Source organism: Triticum aestivum, chromosome 7A, assembly GCF_018294505.1.
Source record: "Triticum aestivum cultivar Chinese Spring chromosome 7A, IWGSC CS RefSeq v2.1, whole genome shotgun sequence".
Lineage (NCBI taxonomy): Eukaryota > Viridiplantae > Streptophyta > Magnoliopsida > Poales > Poaceae > Triticum > Triticum aestivum.
The window spans coordinates 337,504,842-337,522,126 of NC_057812.1; the positions used below are offsets into that span (position 1 = coordinate 337,504,842).

The following is a 17,285-nucleotide window of genomic DNA, read 5'->3' on the forward strand; positions in this document are numbered from 1 at the left end:
TCTTGTCAAGTTGTACTTATCAGCTGCTTATCCCACTTGCACGTGTCAGGGTTGGTGATGATGGCGGTTTGTACTCCTCTATTGTGGGTACCTAGACTGGTGATTGTAGTGTAATTGAACTTACCGAATACCAGTCAGACTATGTGTGTCATGCGGCTCTTTTTTAAAACATTTTTTGTTTTTTTGAAAGGATTGTTTATATCAACATAATCTTTGAAAGTATTTTTACAGATAAATTAGTTTGTCATCAGTACAGGTGTATTATATTTGCACTTTCATTATTTTCTATTTGCTTGAGGTAATTATTTTTATGTACTGATGGACTTTCTGAACTAGGACTGGCATAACCAGACATACCTTGTTTTTGAAACGATGTTTTTTGAGGTGTTCACGGGTGTGTTTGGTTACTCTGCCTTGTACTGATTAGTGAGAATTATTAGTACTGATGTACTATAAGAGTTTAAATGTTCCTTAACATATTTTTGCTGAGTTAATGGTCGACACTAGTGTTGACGTTACATATATCCAAATCAGTTTTTTCAAATATATTTATGACTGCATTCAAAAGGTTTATCAAATGCTTTACATAATAATGTCACTGGTCCAGTGGCACAAATCACAAATTATATCTTAACTACAGTACTGATTGAGAAATCGATGATAAATCTAAATAAGTTTTGGTAACGACAGTGTTTTATGATATGATTCCTCATTGTGTACCAAGGCAACCGAGAGTACAAGCTTATTTTTGAATTGATGCAGCAGCATAACAACTATGGATTATTTAGTCTTGAGATCCTCCTAACTGGCCCTGAATGTTGTCCCTTGTCGGCGCCCTTTCCTGGTTGATCCTTGGCAGCTTCATCGTCAGTTTTAGTTTCCTCGTCCCCAATACTATCATCTTCATTGCCTCCGTCTGATTGGTCGTCATTCTCGTCAAACTATTCTTCTTCATCCTCTTCTTTTGATTTTTTGGAGCTCTGGACCTTGCCCTATTTCTGTTCAGCGCCACTGACCTCCTTTCCCACTTTGCATGTGTGGGCATTATGTCCGTCAGTTCCCCCACACTTGCGGCAAGTGTAGCTGTTACGTGTGTTATCTCCATTGGTAGAAACTTGGGCGGCTCCAATCTACTTCTGCAGCTTTTGTTTGTTCAATGGGATCTGTGCGGAGTGGGCATGTGCGGTAATTATGATTGGTCACCACGTTGCAGAATCCACATGCCCTTATCCCGAGAGGTTTGGCATCCGGGCCGAATTCCACGCGTCTGATGGGGCGTGGCGGCTTTTTGGCTGCTGCTTTCGCTGCTTGCGTCTTACTCTTCCTCCCCTTTGTGTTTGAGAATATGGGTGGTTTAATTACCCTTTCCTGCTGCTGCTGGTAGGATGTCCTGTTATCATGTCGTTCGCCTACAGCACCATCAAGCTCATGATCTTGCACGTTAGCATGTTGCTTCTCTTGAGTGTGCACATGGGCAAGCTCTGGTTGTTGTTGCTCCTCTTCCTCATTGTCGAATGGGTCAATAGCTCCCAGATGGTTCATCTCGGATAAGATTGTAGCAATATCCTGCTCAATGGCTTCGTTGTCAGCAACACCTCCGTTTTCAGCAGAATGCATGGTGTCGAGTTCTTGTTCAAGTCTTTCCATGACGACCCGTGACCTTGCCATTTAGTCTTGGCTTCTCAAGCTTTTTCTGTGCACCCTCATGTCCAGCTGGAGCAGTGCGCTTTCAATGCAGTATTGGGAGGCCTTGTTTGACGCTACTGTCCTCAAGTCATTTCTGTTGAATGTTGGCTGGATGTTTGGGCGTTTGGTGTATCTCCTGAGGATGTATTTCTCTGGAACGCTGGCAGCCTTAATTATTTGCATCATGCACAGGACATGCATGCAAAAAATGCCTGTATTTTTTGGAAGAGGTGCATTTTTTTGTCATTTCATTCGAACAAAAACTTTGCAAAAATAACTAGTACAGTATGTAACATCTTTTTTAGTCCTCGCCTGTGTGGTCCCATAGCTTGCACTCACAGTCATATATTTCTCCCACGGGGTCTGCAACCACCTGGAACGTGTGCTGAGACCACGCAAACAGTTTTTGCGGTTTGTTGTAGCGCACGAGGTACTTTGTGGGCTGCTCCGTCTCTATCGCCGTGAAGAGTGTACTCAATTTTAGCCTTTTTCTGATCTCGATGTACACAACTCGTGAGTAAAGCTTTGCCATTTGAGTGTCAAACCCATAGAAGGTCAGTGTGTATTGTTCCTTCTACACAAGCAAGAGTGATGACCAAATTATTAGTTTTCTCGCAGGAAAAACTTGTCTAACTAATAAAGTTTTACTTTAGTAAGCATGTTATTTTGTCTTACAACAGGTGATAGAGCTATACCCGGTTACCCATTGTCTCCTAGTTCTCTGTCTGCCTCCTGGTTTTAACGCAGGAGTTTACCTGGCTGACAAACCGGTGGAGGTTTTGTCTCTCACTTATGAAGTTCTTCTTGAGCACATAGTTCATGCTCTCATTCCGTTGTGTGGACGTCATTTTGGCATAGAAAATTTCTTTGAAGTAAGCTGATATCCATTTCTCGCGCTCATTCCACATTGCCACCATTGTTGCATCATCATGGAGGTTGTACTTATCCATGAGTGCTTTCCAGGCAGCCACAAACTCAGTTGGCATGAGGGGCCAGTTGAGGATTGTTGTGAATTCATCCTTAAAGGTTTCATGGAGGTTGTACAGGTATGCGAGGTGTTCCATGTACTTCTTCATAATGTGCCAGCAGCACAGCTTGTGTATTGTGTTCCCGAAAGCATCTGGGATCGCCAAAGCCATTGCGGGGCACTGGTCTGGTAATGATAAAAGAGACGTGGAGTGGTCAGTAGATTGTAGTGCATATATACAAATAGAACCGACACAACATTTTTTACTGTGTTATTTTCCTTTTGGGAGGGGGGAGGGGTGGTTTGGTGGTTGTACCTATGAGGATGCATGTAGGAGCTTTCCCTATCATGCCCCTTAAAATGTTTTGAACAACCATCTGAATGAATCTGCATCCTCATCTCTTATTAGGGCGAAAGCAAAGAATGTAGTCTGTAAGTGGTTGTTAGTACCCACAAACATCCCAAGTGGCATATGGTACTTGTTGGTCTTATATGTGGTGTCAAACGTTACGCGGTCACCAAAGTCTTGATAAGCCCCTCGGTAGCTTGCGTTCGCCCCGAATATGTTCTTCACTCTGTCGGACTCATCAAGTTGTATGTCGCAGAATAATTCCCTGTTTATCGCTTTCATCTCCCTAAAAGAGTTGACAGTCTTTAGGACATCGTCCACATCATCCATCCTTGAATTCTTTGCTTTGCTGCATATTAAAAGTGAACAGTCATTCAAAAATGCATGTTGAACTGGCATCAGGTCATGTGTTGTGTAATATGTTTGTACTGACAGAGGTAAAAAGATGGAGCGGGTTTATGGGAGGAGAACAAGTTTGTACTTACATGTTAATCAGGTCTTTGGCATTCATTTCGAGGAAGTACCTACCGGGGTCATCGCCGCCCAGTATGCTCATGGTTTGCGTGTGTTCAATGCCTTTGAACTGCAGGTACTTGACGTACTCCAAGATTGTTTTGTCAAAGTTTTTGTGGGAGTGCAAGAAGACAAGCATTTGGGGGAGAGTTGTAGTCTGTGGTTGTGTTCCCAGACTATCTCTTATGACAAGTGTTCCATCATTTTCCCTCTTCAGCCTCATTTTAGCCCCATATTTAGTCCTGGATATCGTCTTGTTCCACTGTCTATTTGCTTCTGACACCTTCGATTCATAGAATCCATAGCACGTGCAATAAAGGTAGATTTTGGTGTTAACTTTGGAGCCTTCCCTGACAACAAAACTCGCGTGCTTTGCATAGACGTTGTAGAAGTTCTTTGCCTCTTTGAAAGTTTCAAAGCGCGTCTCTAGCCTTGGCAGAACATAAACTTCAATGTTAGGTGGCTACACGCAATAGTGAGCAAACAAAAACGTAGTTATGAAATGTTAGATGGGGTGGTCACGGTACTAGGGTATGGACTGTGCTTGTATGTTTTTCCTGAATGGATACTTACATGTGTATAGCTCTGTGCTACCTCTGGTGTTTGCTGTTCACCCTGGTGTATGGGCGCGGTTGGTGTTACCCTCAGCACATGCAGCAAGGCATCTCTTGGAGGGAGCACTGTTGATGAAGCTCTCCGTCTCTCATTGTACGACCGTCTTTCATCAGATTCGTTCTGAGGTCGCTCCTGTCTATATGGCTCATATCTTCTACTTTGCACCCTGCTAGAGTGGCAAACATTTTTATCTCTTGGGCGTGGTCTTCCCGTCGCAACCGCTTTTGCAGCACGGATGATTGATGTTGGCGGAGCAACTGGTGGAAGCATGTGTGTCCTTTCCTTTCTACATGCGTTAGGGATGGAAAACATTTGCTGTTGGGGAAATTGTTGACCTTGTTGCAACCCAGCAGTGGCAAAGCTTGTATTCCCGGATATCGGTGTTTGCTGCATAGAAGAACCTGTCCGTGCTTCTGATGATTCTGGTGTAGCTGGAAATCTGCATGTATTGTTGAAGTATCCATGTGCTATTTCTGGTGTTACCCAACCAGGCGGTGCCCCGTATCTTCTTGGCTCATCAAACCCTCATTGTGTGTGCCGCCTTGCATGTTTCTGCAATGACATTCAACAGTTTTGGGATTAATCTTTTCTGCATTTTCTCGTATACATGATATGGGTAACATGTCATGCACTGAAGGTAATGTACAAGTTGAACTTGCATCGCTGGGTGTTATTAAACTTTGTTCTCTATTTTGTATCTGATTTAGTTTCAGTCGAACTGATGAATGGACATGTTCAGCACTGATGTATTGATGTACTGATTTTTAGCACTGATGCATCTGTTATGGAAAGTTTTTTATCTTTTTCATACAACTGATGCATAAACATTTTGGTGGACTGCTTGTAAACTGAACATTGAACTTCAGAGCAGTATGCATATGCATATATATATATATATATATATATATATATATATATATATATATATAACTGATGCATGTCTTCTCTTTTTTCATCTAGAACTTATGCAACTACACTAGAAGTACTCCTAGTTTATGTATCATTGAACATACTGTGTAACAAGTGTATATTTTTTTAACAACATTCTTTTACTCGTTCGAACTGACACAACTACATGACATGTACTATTAGAAATAACAACATACAACTTGCAGTGGTAGCTGAACCTTATATAAAGCCTAGTAGCTACTTGGACTGATGCATAAGTTTATGTTTTTTTACTTGAACTGAAGGTAGCATATTAGAGGTACTAACAGTAACCTCGACATCCAAATTGTGCATCAAGTGGCAGGGGTGTAATGAAGTGATGCAAGCATTTGCAGTGTACTATCAGCTACTGCATCATAGGAACATGTGTCACTGATGCAGCACACATGTAGTAGTGATGAATCTAATAGTGTAACATGTAGGCACAACATAGTGTGTGCAATTTTTAAATTGAATCTTCTGCATAGCAGGACTGATCAACTGATGAACTGACACAAACGTGGTATTGTTCTTCAGGCAAACCCAGACATGAAAACATTTTTTGAATTGATCGTTTGTGCTTTAGTAGCAATCAGGCAGATTCAATTTCAAGGAAAATTAGTGTGGGAAGTAGACATCACCTCCAGTGCCTTGTTCTTGGATCGGACTTCTTCTTCTTCCTCTCGTGGGCAGCGTACTGGCATAATCTTGGAAGGCGGCGCCATTGATGCAGGCAATGAGCTTGGGGAGACGACGACGCTCCTACTTGTGGTGGAGCTTCGGCGACAAGGTCCGGCAAGGGGGAGGCTGGTGGCGTCGAAGGAGCTCTGGCGAGGGGGGGCTGGTGGCGGAAATCACGGATCCGTCGAAGGAGCTCCGGTGAGGGGGAGGCTGGTAGCAGGGATCACGGGCCCGTCGGAGGAGCTCCGGCGAGGGGGGAGGCGGGAGGCGGGGATCACGGCCCCGTCAAAGGAGCTCCGGTGAGGGGAGGAGGTAGGAGGCGAGGACCACAGCCCTCGCGAGGGAGGGAGGGAGGCAGGAGGTAGGGATCACGGCCCCGTCGTTCCTTTGCCAGTGAGCAAGGGGATGGCGGCGGTGGATCCGTCGGCGGCCAGTCACGGCGCAGTGGGCTCCCTCGCTCTGGCTGACGCCATCGCTCACTCGCCCACGACGGTTGCCTCCGGCGGAAGGAGGTGGGTTGGGTTCGGGCTGGGACGGGATGGGGGGATTCTACGGTGTAAGTGTGTCGCGCTCTTATAGGGTCAGGGGTAACAGAATATTATTCTGTTACTAGTAACAGAATAGTCCTATGTATATATATAGCCGGTCTATTGTGCTAATATTAGCATAATAGTTATTCTGCTAACACTTCCGAACTGCACGCTCAACGAAAGTGCACGTCATTGTTGATATAAGAGCACTGGACTACTTATGCGAGTGAACTTCCCGTCGCAAAAAATTGCACGCAGTTTTTTCGGTACTGTTTTTACTCCAATTTTTAAACCGTTTGTCAGAATGAGGCATGTAATATACCATTGGAAAGCTATGGATTAGGTTCAACTTCGCCATGTAGAAATTTTTCCGGGATTCCTCACGGTTTAAGATCAGTTTTGAAAACAGTGAGGCTCACGACGAGGGGCAGCGAGCGTATTTTCACCTTTTATTTTTTTAAACCGCTTGTCGAAATGAAGGAAATGATACACCATTGGAAGGATATCGTCGAGGTGCAACTTTTCCATATATATTACTTTATCTAATTCATTATGGTCTAAGAGCGGTTTTAAATTTACTAAATCATGGAATTATGTTTCTTTAATTATTATTATTTTGCAATTTTCGGTACTGTTCTCGCTCTAGTTTTTGAACCGTTTGTCGAAATGAGACGTGTGATGCGCCATTGGAAATCTACGGACGAGGTACAACTTTCATATGCAGAATTTTTTTTGAGATTCCTTACAATTTTAAGTTAATTTTGAAAATCATGCAGCGGACACGAGCGGCAGCGGCCATCTTTTCGTGAATTTTTGGCAAACCGCTGGTCAGAATTATTCTAATGATACGCCATTGAAAAGATATCGACTAGAGGCAACTTTTTCATGTAAAACACTCTCCCTAATTCCTTGCGGTTTAAGAGCAGTTTTAAATTATCGAAATGCGGACACTCTGTTTTTCGCGACGCCAAAATCGATGAAGGAACTACATGAGACAGAAAAATGCACTACTTCAGACGGAAAACTGCACTGCATCAGACGGGCAAGTGAACTTCATGATCTGTTTCATTTAGACGTAAATTTTCTCACATTGAGCGTAAGTGAACCGCAAAAGTATGGAGAAGTGAACCGCATTAATTTTTTCGTTGTTTCGGTAACAATTTTTCTTACACTTACAAGATGAACAACATCAAACAACCGACCACACTGCCTTAGTTGGAAAACCGCAGTGCATCAAATGGTCAAGTGAACCGCATTACTTGTTGGGAAGTTTTTCTTTTCTTTTTTCCATCGTGTGTTCTGCACTGTAAGGATGAGGAGAGTAGTTATGTGTATACGTTCCTCCATGATATTTTATTTTTAATCGGCACATGTTCTGCACTACACGAACAAGACTAATGTACTAGAGGGGCGGCACATGTGCATTGCACGTAGAATGCAAAAATACTGAAAACACATTATCACACGTTCATCACAGGGGAAGGGCAAAAAACTTCAACACAGGGGATGCATCCCACGCATCCCGGGGACATCTGAGCTACATGGTCAATGTTAATGATCTGCATCATTTTTGTGTGTGTCAGTCTTCTCCAGTAAAATAAGTTAACTGAACCACGAGGAACAGCCCCATCTAAGCCGCACTAGAGCACACCCGCATTTTAACTTCACCGCAGTGCACTGCAAAACAGAAAGAAGAAAACACACACAAACACGTCAGGGATGGATCGAAGCACAGGGGGTCCTCCTGGCGCAAGCATGCACTGAAACGACTGTGACACCGGGCCGCGTGTGAGGCCATGGCGAATTGCATCAGAAGGCAAAAAAACACGAGCGTTAATGTTGCACAGCGCGTCGAACTTCATCTGTTGTAGTTCATTTTTCTTATTACACTGTTTTTCAACGTTCTAAGAATAGCAAACTGCAGTGCGCTAGACTTTTTGAAGTAGTACACAACAAAATCTACCAGCACATACATGACATGAGATGAACTGCACATACCCAACGAACCTGGATACTTTGTTTTTGAAAAGAGAAAAAAAGGAAGTGAGTTGCGTTGTCATTCCCGACACACTACTTGTTGCGCTCCACCAAACTGCACAACATCATGCATGCACACGCTGCCTGAGTTGCAGGTGCACACCGTGATGAAGAATTTGCATCCGCATGCAAAAAACGCCAAAGGCTGCAAGCGTATGAGCACTAAACTGCATCATGCACGCCTCCGAGCTACACTATCATGGTCGCCGAGCTGCACATTTTTTTATTGCACGAGGCGGATGGTGCTCGGCGACTCGAGGCACAACCGGGAGAACGGCCCTCGTCATGTGTGAGCAGGGGTGGAGTGGGATGCTGAGCCTTCGGCGAGGACGTACCAGCCGAACTACACGGGAGCGTCAACCGAGCTGCACTGGGCGCGGCGCCGGTACCTGAAGGAGCACACCTACGGCAGATGAACTGCATCTGTGTAGCAACTGAGCTGCATGGGGGCGGCACCTAAAAATCACTGTGGGCGCAGGGGGAGAAGATGCGAGCACAGAGGGGGTGAAATTCAACTGTGCAGCGTGTCGGACGGCGGATCTGGCTGTTGGAGGCCGGATCCGACGCGAGAAGCACGGCAACGGCTAGATCCAAAGCGGCGGCAGGGAGGGCAAGGTTCTGAGATGGCCACCCGTGGCACGAGCAAGATGAGAGGGTAAGGTGAGGACGAAGAAGGGAAGGAGAGAGCGGAGGGTGGCTCGGATCCTGTGTTGTAGTGGTCGTCCAGCGTAGTGGAGAACTAGATTGGTGTCTAGCGCGGTGGGTGGTGGTGGTCGTACGGCGAGATGGGAAGTGATGGTCTGGCTGTGGGTGGCGTGATGGGAGGTGGCGCCCGGACGGCGCACTAGGAGGTGGTTGTTGGCTCCGTGCAGATCCGGCCGGTGGTTGCTCTAGATTTGTCGTCGGGAGTCTACCTCGCTGGGGACACCTCGGGTGTTGCCGGATCTAGGCCCCTGCGATGTGCTTGAACGTGAGGAAGGTCCCATGCTCGCCGAAGGAGGCGAGGCCAAAGCGAGGTGGCGCGAGGGAGGGAGGTGGTGACTGGGGCGGGTGGCGCGCGGAGGGAGGTGGTGGTACGGCGCGGTGGAGGGACATGGGGCGGCGGCGGGGGAGGGAGGTGGTGGTGTGGTGAGGTGGAGGGAGGTGGGGTGGGGTGGGCGTGGCCCCTGCTGAAGGAAGGAGGTGGAGGTGAGAGTTCGTGGATGGAGGAAGGAGGTCGAGGTCGTGGGTGGAGGCAGTTTTCTCCGGTTGCTATGTGGTCCGGGTCAAGTGGATCAAGTAGTACACAAGTGTTACCAGAATAAGACGTTTTGTGTGTAGAATAAGACTCTTGAGGGGTGTTATTAGAATAGACTTCTCATAACTACCTGACATGTCCCAGCGATAGTAGTTGAACTTCCCTCGGTGCTAGGTTTAACTTCCGCAAACATTGCCCAAATGGGGCTTGCGATATACCGTTGGAAAGCTATGGACATGAGTATCATGACCCAAGTTAATTTTTTGGCAAAACATAAGCGGTTTAAGAGCAGTTTTGAAAATCATTTTTTCCTCACACAAAAAACGTGAATCATATTTTCGATCCCATTTCTAAACTGTTTATGGGAATGAGGCAAATAATATGGCGTTGGAAAGCTTCTGCAAATGCGCTCCTTCCAAATATAGAAAGTTTTCTCCAATTCCCTATGGTTAAAGAGTAATTTCGAAAATCATAGAATTTCGCAAACCGAACAGCCGAGTTTGTATTTTCGATGCCATTTTTGAACGGCTAATTCAATGGAGGCAAATGATATGGCGTTGGAAAGCTTATGAAAATGCGCTTCTTTTTCATGTACATTTTCTAAATGAATGGTTTAATAGTAATTGAGAAAACCATCCAAGTTCCATCGAGATCGTATTTTTGAGTTAATTTTTTAACAGTAGGTCGGAATGCAACAAATGATATGGAGTTGGCCTGAAGAAATGCGAAACTTTTTGGTATGTAATTTTTCTTGCAACTCCTTATGGTTTTAAGTCAATTTTGAAAATGGTTAAAACGTTTTTTGGCTGTAATTTTTGCAAAATTTGTCAAAATAAGGCAAATAATATACCGTTGGATAGCTATCGAAAATGCAAAACTTTTTCGTATGTAAAGTTTTCTCTAATTCTCAGTCATTTATAAGTAATTTAGAAAATAGCGAGATCATGATTTCTCTTCATCGCGAAAGGAAATGCATTGTGTCAAGTACTTGAACTTCTCTTACAGTTCTGTTTAAACTTCACTCTGTTTTTGACGTGTTGTTTTTTGCCCATAACTCCCGAACCACTTACCCAGAATTGAGCAAATGATATACCGATGGAAAGCTATTGAAAACACACAACTTTCCCGTGTTGATCAGTTTTTCATGCTCGCAATGGTTCAAAAGAATTTTTTGAATACATAAAAACGTGTTTTAAATGGTATACATGAAAATTTTCAACCGTTCATCGAAATGTAGCACATAAGATACCATTGGAAAGCTTATGAATAGCAGGAAGTTTTTCATGTAGACAGGTGTTATAAATTCGTTGCCGTTAGAAAGCAGTTTTTAAAATGGCAAAACAACGTTATTTTTTGCCTTTTTTCAACATGTAAATTAATGAAAAACACCTCGCACATAAATTTTGAACTATGCTAGGAGGAGCGCGTGAACTTCTGGCAACAAACCTTTTAAGCTTTTTGTTTTCTGTTCTTATATTCTCATCTGAAACGCATTCTGTGTAGTAGTTGAACTTCCCGCTGTTTTCACCTTGAACTTCTATCACGTATTTTTTCTACCTCTCGCACAAGAATTTTTGAACTTTCTCGGGTCGAGCACTTGAACTTCTAGCAACAAAACTTTTAGCCTTTGTTTTTACATTATTCTTATTAATACAAAATGCACATTGTGTAATACGTGAACTTCTGGCAGTTATCAATCTGAACTTCTCTTGATTACTTGAAAATATCTGAGTTTTTTATAGACATTGAACCACTCTACCCTTTTTATTTGAACTTCATTGTGTATTTTTCAAAATGTGAAAATTGGAGGTTTTTTAGAAATTGAACTTATTGGTTTTATGCTTTAGTAACTAGGAAAATCCGATTTTTCAAATAAATATCAAATTGCTCCGATTTTCCAATTGAACTTCTTGGTTTTATTCTCTAGTAACGTGAAAACCTGTGGTTTTTTATATACATTGAACTACTCCATTTTTCGAAATTGAACTTCTTGATTTTAATCTTTAGCATCGGGGAAATCTAGGTTTTCATCATGATTAAACTGCTTCATTTTTAATTAGGACTTAATGGTGCTATTCATTAGTAACGGGAAAAGTCCTAGTTACGTAATAAATGTCGAATTGCTCAATTATTTAAATTTGAACTTATAGGTCTTTTTGAAAAAACAGGGAAAATCTATTTTTATAAACTTTTTTGAACTGCTCGATTTTTTAAATTTGACATTCTTGGTATTGTAAGAAACATTGAACTTCTCCGTTATTTAAATTTGAACGTCTAGGTTTTTTAGAAACAAGGAAAATCCATTTTCTTTATAATTTTTGTAATTTGGCCTTCTTGGGTTATTCTTTAGTAACGAGGAAAATCCTAATTTAGTAATAAATATCGAACTAATTCGTTATTTAAATTTCAACATTTAGTTTTTTTAACTTCTAAGGGTATTTCTAGAAATGGAGACAATATGTTTTTATATTAAAACATTGAACTACTCTATTATTTCGATTTGACTTTCTTGGTTTAATTTTAAAAACGGAAAAAATCATTTTTATAAACACCAAACCATTTTGTTATTTTAACTTGAACTTCTTGGTTCTTTTAGTTTGAACTTCTAGTTTTTTTAGAAATGGGGAAAATCTATTTAAACTTTTTTAGTTGTTCCTTCATTTTGATTTGAACTTCTTCGTTTTATTCTTCAGTAACAAAAACTCTAACTTTTTAAAAACTTCGAACTTCTCTCTTATTTCAATTTTAACTTCTTAGTTTTATTCTTCAGAAAAAATATATTTTTTTAAAAAGCAGTAGACGTTATTTTAAACTCAACTTCATACTTTTATTTTTCGTAGAAACAAAAATAACTCGAGTTCTACATATAGATCGAACTACTCCGTTAGTTTATTTTGAACTTCTCGATTTTTATTTGTTTAGTGGCAAGGAAAATCCGAGTTTTTTAATTTGAAGTTCTTAAAAATTAACTCAAACTTCTTTGGGTCTTTTGAAATGGTGAAAGACAAATTCTTTGTTCAAATTTGAACATCTAAGTTTTTATTTATTTAGAATAGCAAAATTTTGAATTTTTTATAAACTTTGAACTACACCATAACTTTAAGTTGAACTTCTAGGTTTATTCTATCGTATTATTTAGAAATCCAAGTCTTTAGTAATCATTGAACCACTTCGTTATTTAAATTTGGACTTCTATGTTTTTCCTAAAAGCGGAGAAAATCTCGTTTTCATTGTCTTTTTCGTTGAACCGCTTCATTATTTAAACTCGAACTTCTAGTTTTATTCTATAGTATCGTTTAAAAATCCAAGTTTTTAGTAATCGTAGAACCACTTCGTTATTTAAGTTTGAACTTCTATGTTTTTCTTAAAAACAGAGAAAATCTCGTTTTTCATTGCCTTTTTTGTTGAACCGCTTCGTTATTTAAGCTCGAACTTTTAGGTTCTTCTTTATTTAAATTTAAATTCCATTATTTCTAATTTTCTTTAATTTAACTATATGGTTTTGTTTTTAGAAATGGGAAAATCCTTTTTTATAAACATCAAACAGTTCTATTTTATTTTTAAAATTTGAACTTCTTTGTTTCATTTTTTAATTTGAACTTTAATTCTTTTACAGTTTGGATTTCTCAAAAAATTCTCAACGAACATCAAGTCAAGTTTTTCATAAGCCAAATAAGGAAACAATCCAACAAGAAAAATACATACTTTTAAAAAAATCTTTCGAGGCATAAACAGTGTGTTTTGAATTTTGGACTAGGCTTCATCGAACTGAGCAACTGGTTTTCACTGACACCTGAACGCTGAACTTGGTTGGTTTTATTCTCTGACCTTCCACACTCGATAGATATAGAAGGTCGTGAGAACTTTCTTCTCCAGCATCATATGCAAATTTCTCAAGCATTGTATCCACATAAGTAGACAAATCTAAAATTTTGATTTATACAAAGTAGACAAATCATCACACGTGCATACAAAAGCACATGAGATCTGCACCAATGTACTCATGTACAACCAATTCATCATCAAAGTACGAGGCTCCTTGTTGAACAGATCCGAGAGAAGAGGAAGGGTCTGTAATTCGCGTGCTTGTAGCACAAGCGGGCAACAACATCTCATGCGCTGGCGAGCACGAGATATTTCTCGACGCAACCACGGGTGGGCAGCAAGTCACGGCGGCGGCGCGTATGTAGGTGTAGAAATCTGAATTTTGTTCAAAGAAAAGTGAGAACGCCGAGCTTGTAGCTTGATAGAATCTGAAGTTCTTTGAATCGGAGTTGGAATTGTATTCAGTGCCAACCTGAACTTCTTTGAATCTGAATATGTAGTATAAGAAGCAGCAATAGCAACCAGCAGCATTACCACCATGTTCAGGAGCACGAGCTCATGCGCTACAGGAGGTGTGAGGTGGGGATGTCGTGCGTTTGAGGAATGATGAAACGTTCAGAACACTGCAATGAGGCATAACCCTGAGCACCTTTGGTTCACTACAGGCGTTTGCCTTCCTACAATCGCCATTGAACTTGGCACTTGGAGTTCTTTTCCAGGCACGGTGCACGCGCACAGAGAGAGCGCCAAACGAACTTGAACAGAGAAGGAACGGTCACCGCCGTGGGCACATGCAGTTTGGTTCCTACAGATGGGGAAGAAGGCAGGGTAGGGGAGGCACTGGGCCCCATGGTGGTAGGCGAACAACATTGGGATTGGGTGGTGGGGGAGGAGCTCCATGGCAATGGCTGGAGGATCTCGGCCAGAGCGGGGATCCCAGGGTGCAGGGGTGGACGCGACGGCGGGGCTCCGGCGGAGGCGAAACCAGGATTTCTCAAAGCCTAGGGCTAAAACTAAGTGCCTGTTTTTTTTTGCGAGGGAAAACTAAGTGCCTGTTTGGAGTCCCTCCGCTCCACAACTCTACTCCGGAGCGGAGCGGGCTGTAGTTCAAATTTACAGAGCGGGGAAATAGGTGCTCCACATATTCTGGATATTTCGTGGAGCTGGTGGATTACCAAACATGCCCTAACTGACTAAACATTACGACAAATATCACGCACGCCAATATGTGTTGGGGGTATGCCACAAATTCACATTAAAAACAAAATATAATTTCATTATTTCACGAGAGGAAATCATGTAAAACAAATAGTTTAATAAAGTGCATCATTGCAAACATTGTTTGGTACCAAATTATTGAAGATTTGCTTAATTCGAGGCCATCATTTCTTCACCAGCGATAGTAGAAGGACCGGGAGCTGCAAACATAAAATCGAGTATTTAAAGACTAAGTCAATTGTTCATATGAATTTTTACAAAAGAAGAGCATAATATTACCATTATCGTGAATGCAAGAGGTTGTAACCCTTTGCGTTTCCTCATTTTTTTGATAGCACCAAATAATCTTAATATCCTCAATCCTGGAAAAAAGATTTAATTGAACGGTTCCTCATCATCTTGGATTTCTAATCTCCTGATGACCATGAAATAAAACTGACTAAGTAATACAATTTAACAGCATCAATTCACTGAGTTTGCCTAATATGAAGGAACTAGGGAAAGAATTGGATGATACAGTGTACATATTACCTGTGCGGCAGTGTGTGTGCACTGTAATTTCAATATTTGGAGAAGATCAGAAGGAGAGGCAGGTGGCAAGGACGCCGGATCCGGCGGCCGGCGTGGCGGGGAATCGCGAGTTGATAACTGACGAAGGTGGCGGCGCAGGCGCGCAGCGCAGTCGAGCGAGGCGGGGGTTTCTCTGTTGCCGATCGGAGAGGGATTTTCTTTTTCTTGACGAATGAGCGACAGATCGAATGGTCAACTTGCAGTCCGCGATTGGTTTTCTGCTCCGATCGATGGACTGGAGTGGGGCTAATGGGCTGAAGCCTTGTACGTGTACGTGAGGCCGATGTGAAGCCTGGGGCTGGGCTTCTATGTATAACAAATTCTCAAATATCGGCAACTATGTGTTTAGGTGCTAGTTGGGCCACACCTGGGGCTACAGCCCCAGTTGCCCCAGGCCCAATTTCGCCCCTGGGCTCCGGTGCGCCTAGGCCACGCCTGTGGTGTCGGAGGACAGTGGGGTGGTGGCGTGGGAGGATCCAGGGACGGCGGCGGATGTATCGCAGGGCACGGCGACATAGAGGTTGAAGCAGGGAGATGCGGCAACCGCGGTAGAAGCAAGGGGAAGGAAGGTACCTTTGGTGGGGGATCCTAGTCGGCAGCGGGGCGCTTCACCGGGGGTCGAAGTCGTGCTCGGGAATGGAGGAGGGAACGAGAACAAGGAGACTGTTATTGACATGCCACGCTCGAGGAAGAAGGAGCCCGCCGGAGCAGCATCGCTCCCACACGTGAGCATCCATCTGATCCAGCGGGTCGCGGCTGTTGAAGGCGGCTGGAAACAGCCGTGCTCAAAGAAGAAAGAGCTTGCTGAAGCCTTGTACGTGTACGTGAGGCCGATGTGAAGCCTGGGGCTGGGCTTCTATGTATAACAAATTCTCAAATATTGGCAACTATGTGTTTAGGTGCTAGTTGGGCCACGCCTGGGGCTACAGCCCCAGTTGCCCCAGGCCCAATTTCGCCCCTGGGCTCCGGTGCGCCTAGGCCACGCCTGTGGTGTCGGAGGACAGTGGGGTGGTGGGCGTGGGAGGATCCAGGGACGGCGGCGGATGTATCCCAGGGCACGGCGACATAGAGGTTGAAGCAGGGAGATGCGGCAACCGCGGTAGAAGCAAGGGGAAGGAAGGTACCTTTGGTGGGGGATCCTGGTCGGCAGCGGGGCGCTTCACCGGGGCTCGTCGAAGTCGTGCTCGGGAATGGAGGAGGGAACGAGAACAGGGAGACTGTTATTGACATGCCACGCTCGAGGAAGAAGGAGCCCGCCGGAGCAGCATCGCTCCCACACGTGAGCATCCATCTGATCCAGCGGGTCGCGGCTGTTGAAGGCGGCTGGAAACAGCCGTGCTCAAAGAAGAAAGAGCTTGCCGGAGCAGCACCAGCCCCCCCCCCCCCGCGGGGTCGCATCTATTGGGGGTGGCAGGAGATGAGCGTGCTTGCCACATGGAGTGAACTGTCCAAGGCTCTGGGATCAACTGCATCCAGCTCGCCGTGTGGGAGGGGTCGCCAGGAGGAGGCGGGGTGGCGGCACGACGGAGGAGGCGGGCCGACGGGGCGCCAGAAGGAGGGGGTGGCGGCGCGGCACGCAGGGCTGGTGGGCGTCGGGGGATTGGGGCGGTCGCGGGGGTTGGTGGAGGTCGGGAGGTGGGGACGCCGGGGGGTGTTTTTTCCTTTTTTAAGTTTTCTGATATTGTGTTATTCGAGTTCGGGAACATCTAATCGCTCTATACAGGGGGCGATCAGGATCATGTGATCATAATAGTGATATATATATATATATACTAGGAAACATGTCCATGCGTTGCAATGGGAGAAACTTTTTATCATACACACCTATCTCAATAATACATAAAATAAAATGAAGAAGCTGGTTAGTTTTCTTCTAGACATGAAGGGTTTAAATGAGAACAAACACATAAGAGTGATTGCATAATACATACCTATCACTTAATGTTATGACCTGAGTTTGTTAGTAAGTTAGATGCTTTACATTACTACCTTAAACCAAGATAGTGCCATATTATAATCATGGTGGTAAGATATTGCAATGTCGTAATTACCCAAGCTATCTTATCTTAATAATAAAGTAAGGTACTTTTGTTTACTATATTCTTTTGTTTAAATAATATATTTTTAGTG

The 17,285-nt window shown here is 43.4% G+C and overlaps 1 protein-coding gene across 2 annotated transcripts; it reads right to left on the reverse strand.

Moving 5' to 3' along the window:
- Positions 1-14,622: 14,622 nt before the first annotated feature.
- LOC123150745 (uncharacterized) lies at positions 14,623-16,777 on the reverse strand. 2 transcript variants are annotated; one of them, XR_006475329.1, is made up of 3 exons: positions 15,117-16,270; positions 14,865-15,000; positions 14,623-14,785 (listed from the first exon to the last, which is right to left on the reverse strand). XR_006475329.1 is itself a non-coding variant. In XM_044570577.1 (3 exons), the coding sequence occupies exons 1-3, from the start codon at positions 16,551-16,553 to the stop codon at positions 14,750-14,752; spliced, it is 393 nt and encodes a 130-aa protein (XP_044426512.1). In that variant the 5' UTR covers positions 16,554-16,777; the 3' UTR covers positions 14,623-14,749. The 2 variants fall into 2 exon arrangements, 1 of the variants encoding a protein (XP_044426512.1); XM_044570577.1 differs by lacking the exon at positions 15,117-16,270 and adding an exon at positions 16,280-16,777 and having other exon boundaries at positions 14,865-14,947.
- Between the last annotated feature and the right edge of the window lie 508 nt (positions 16,778-17,285).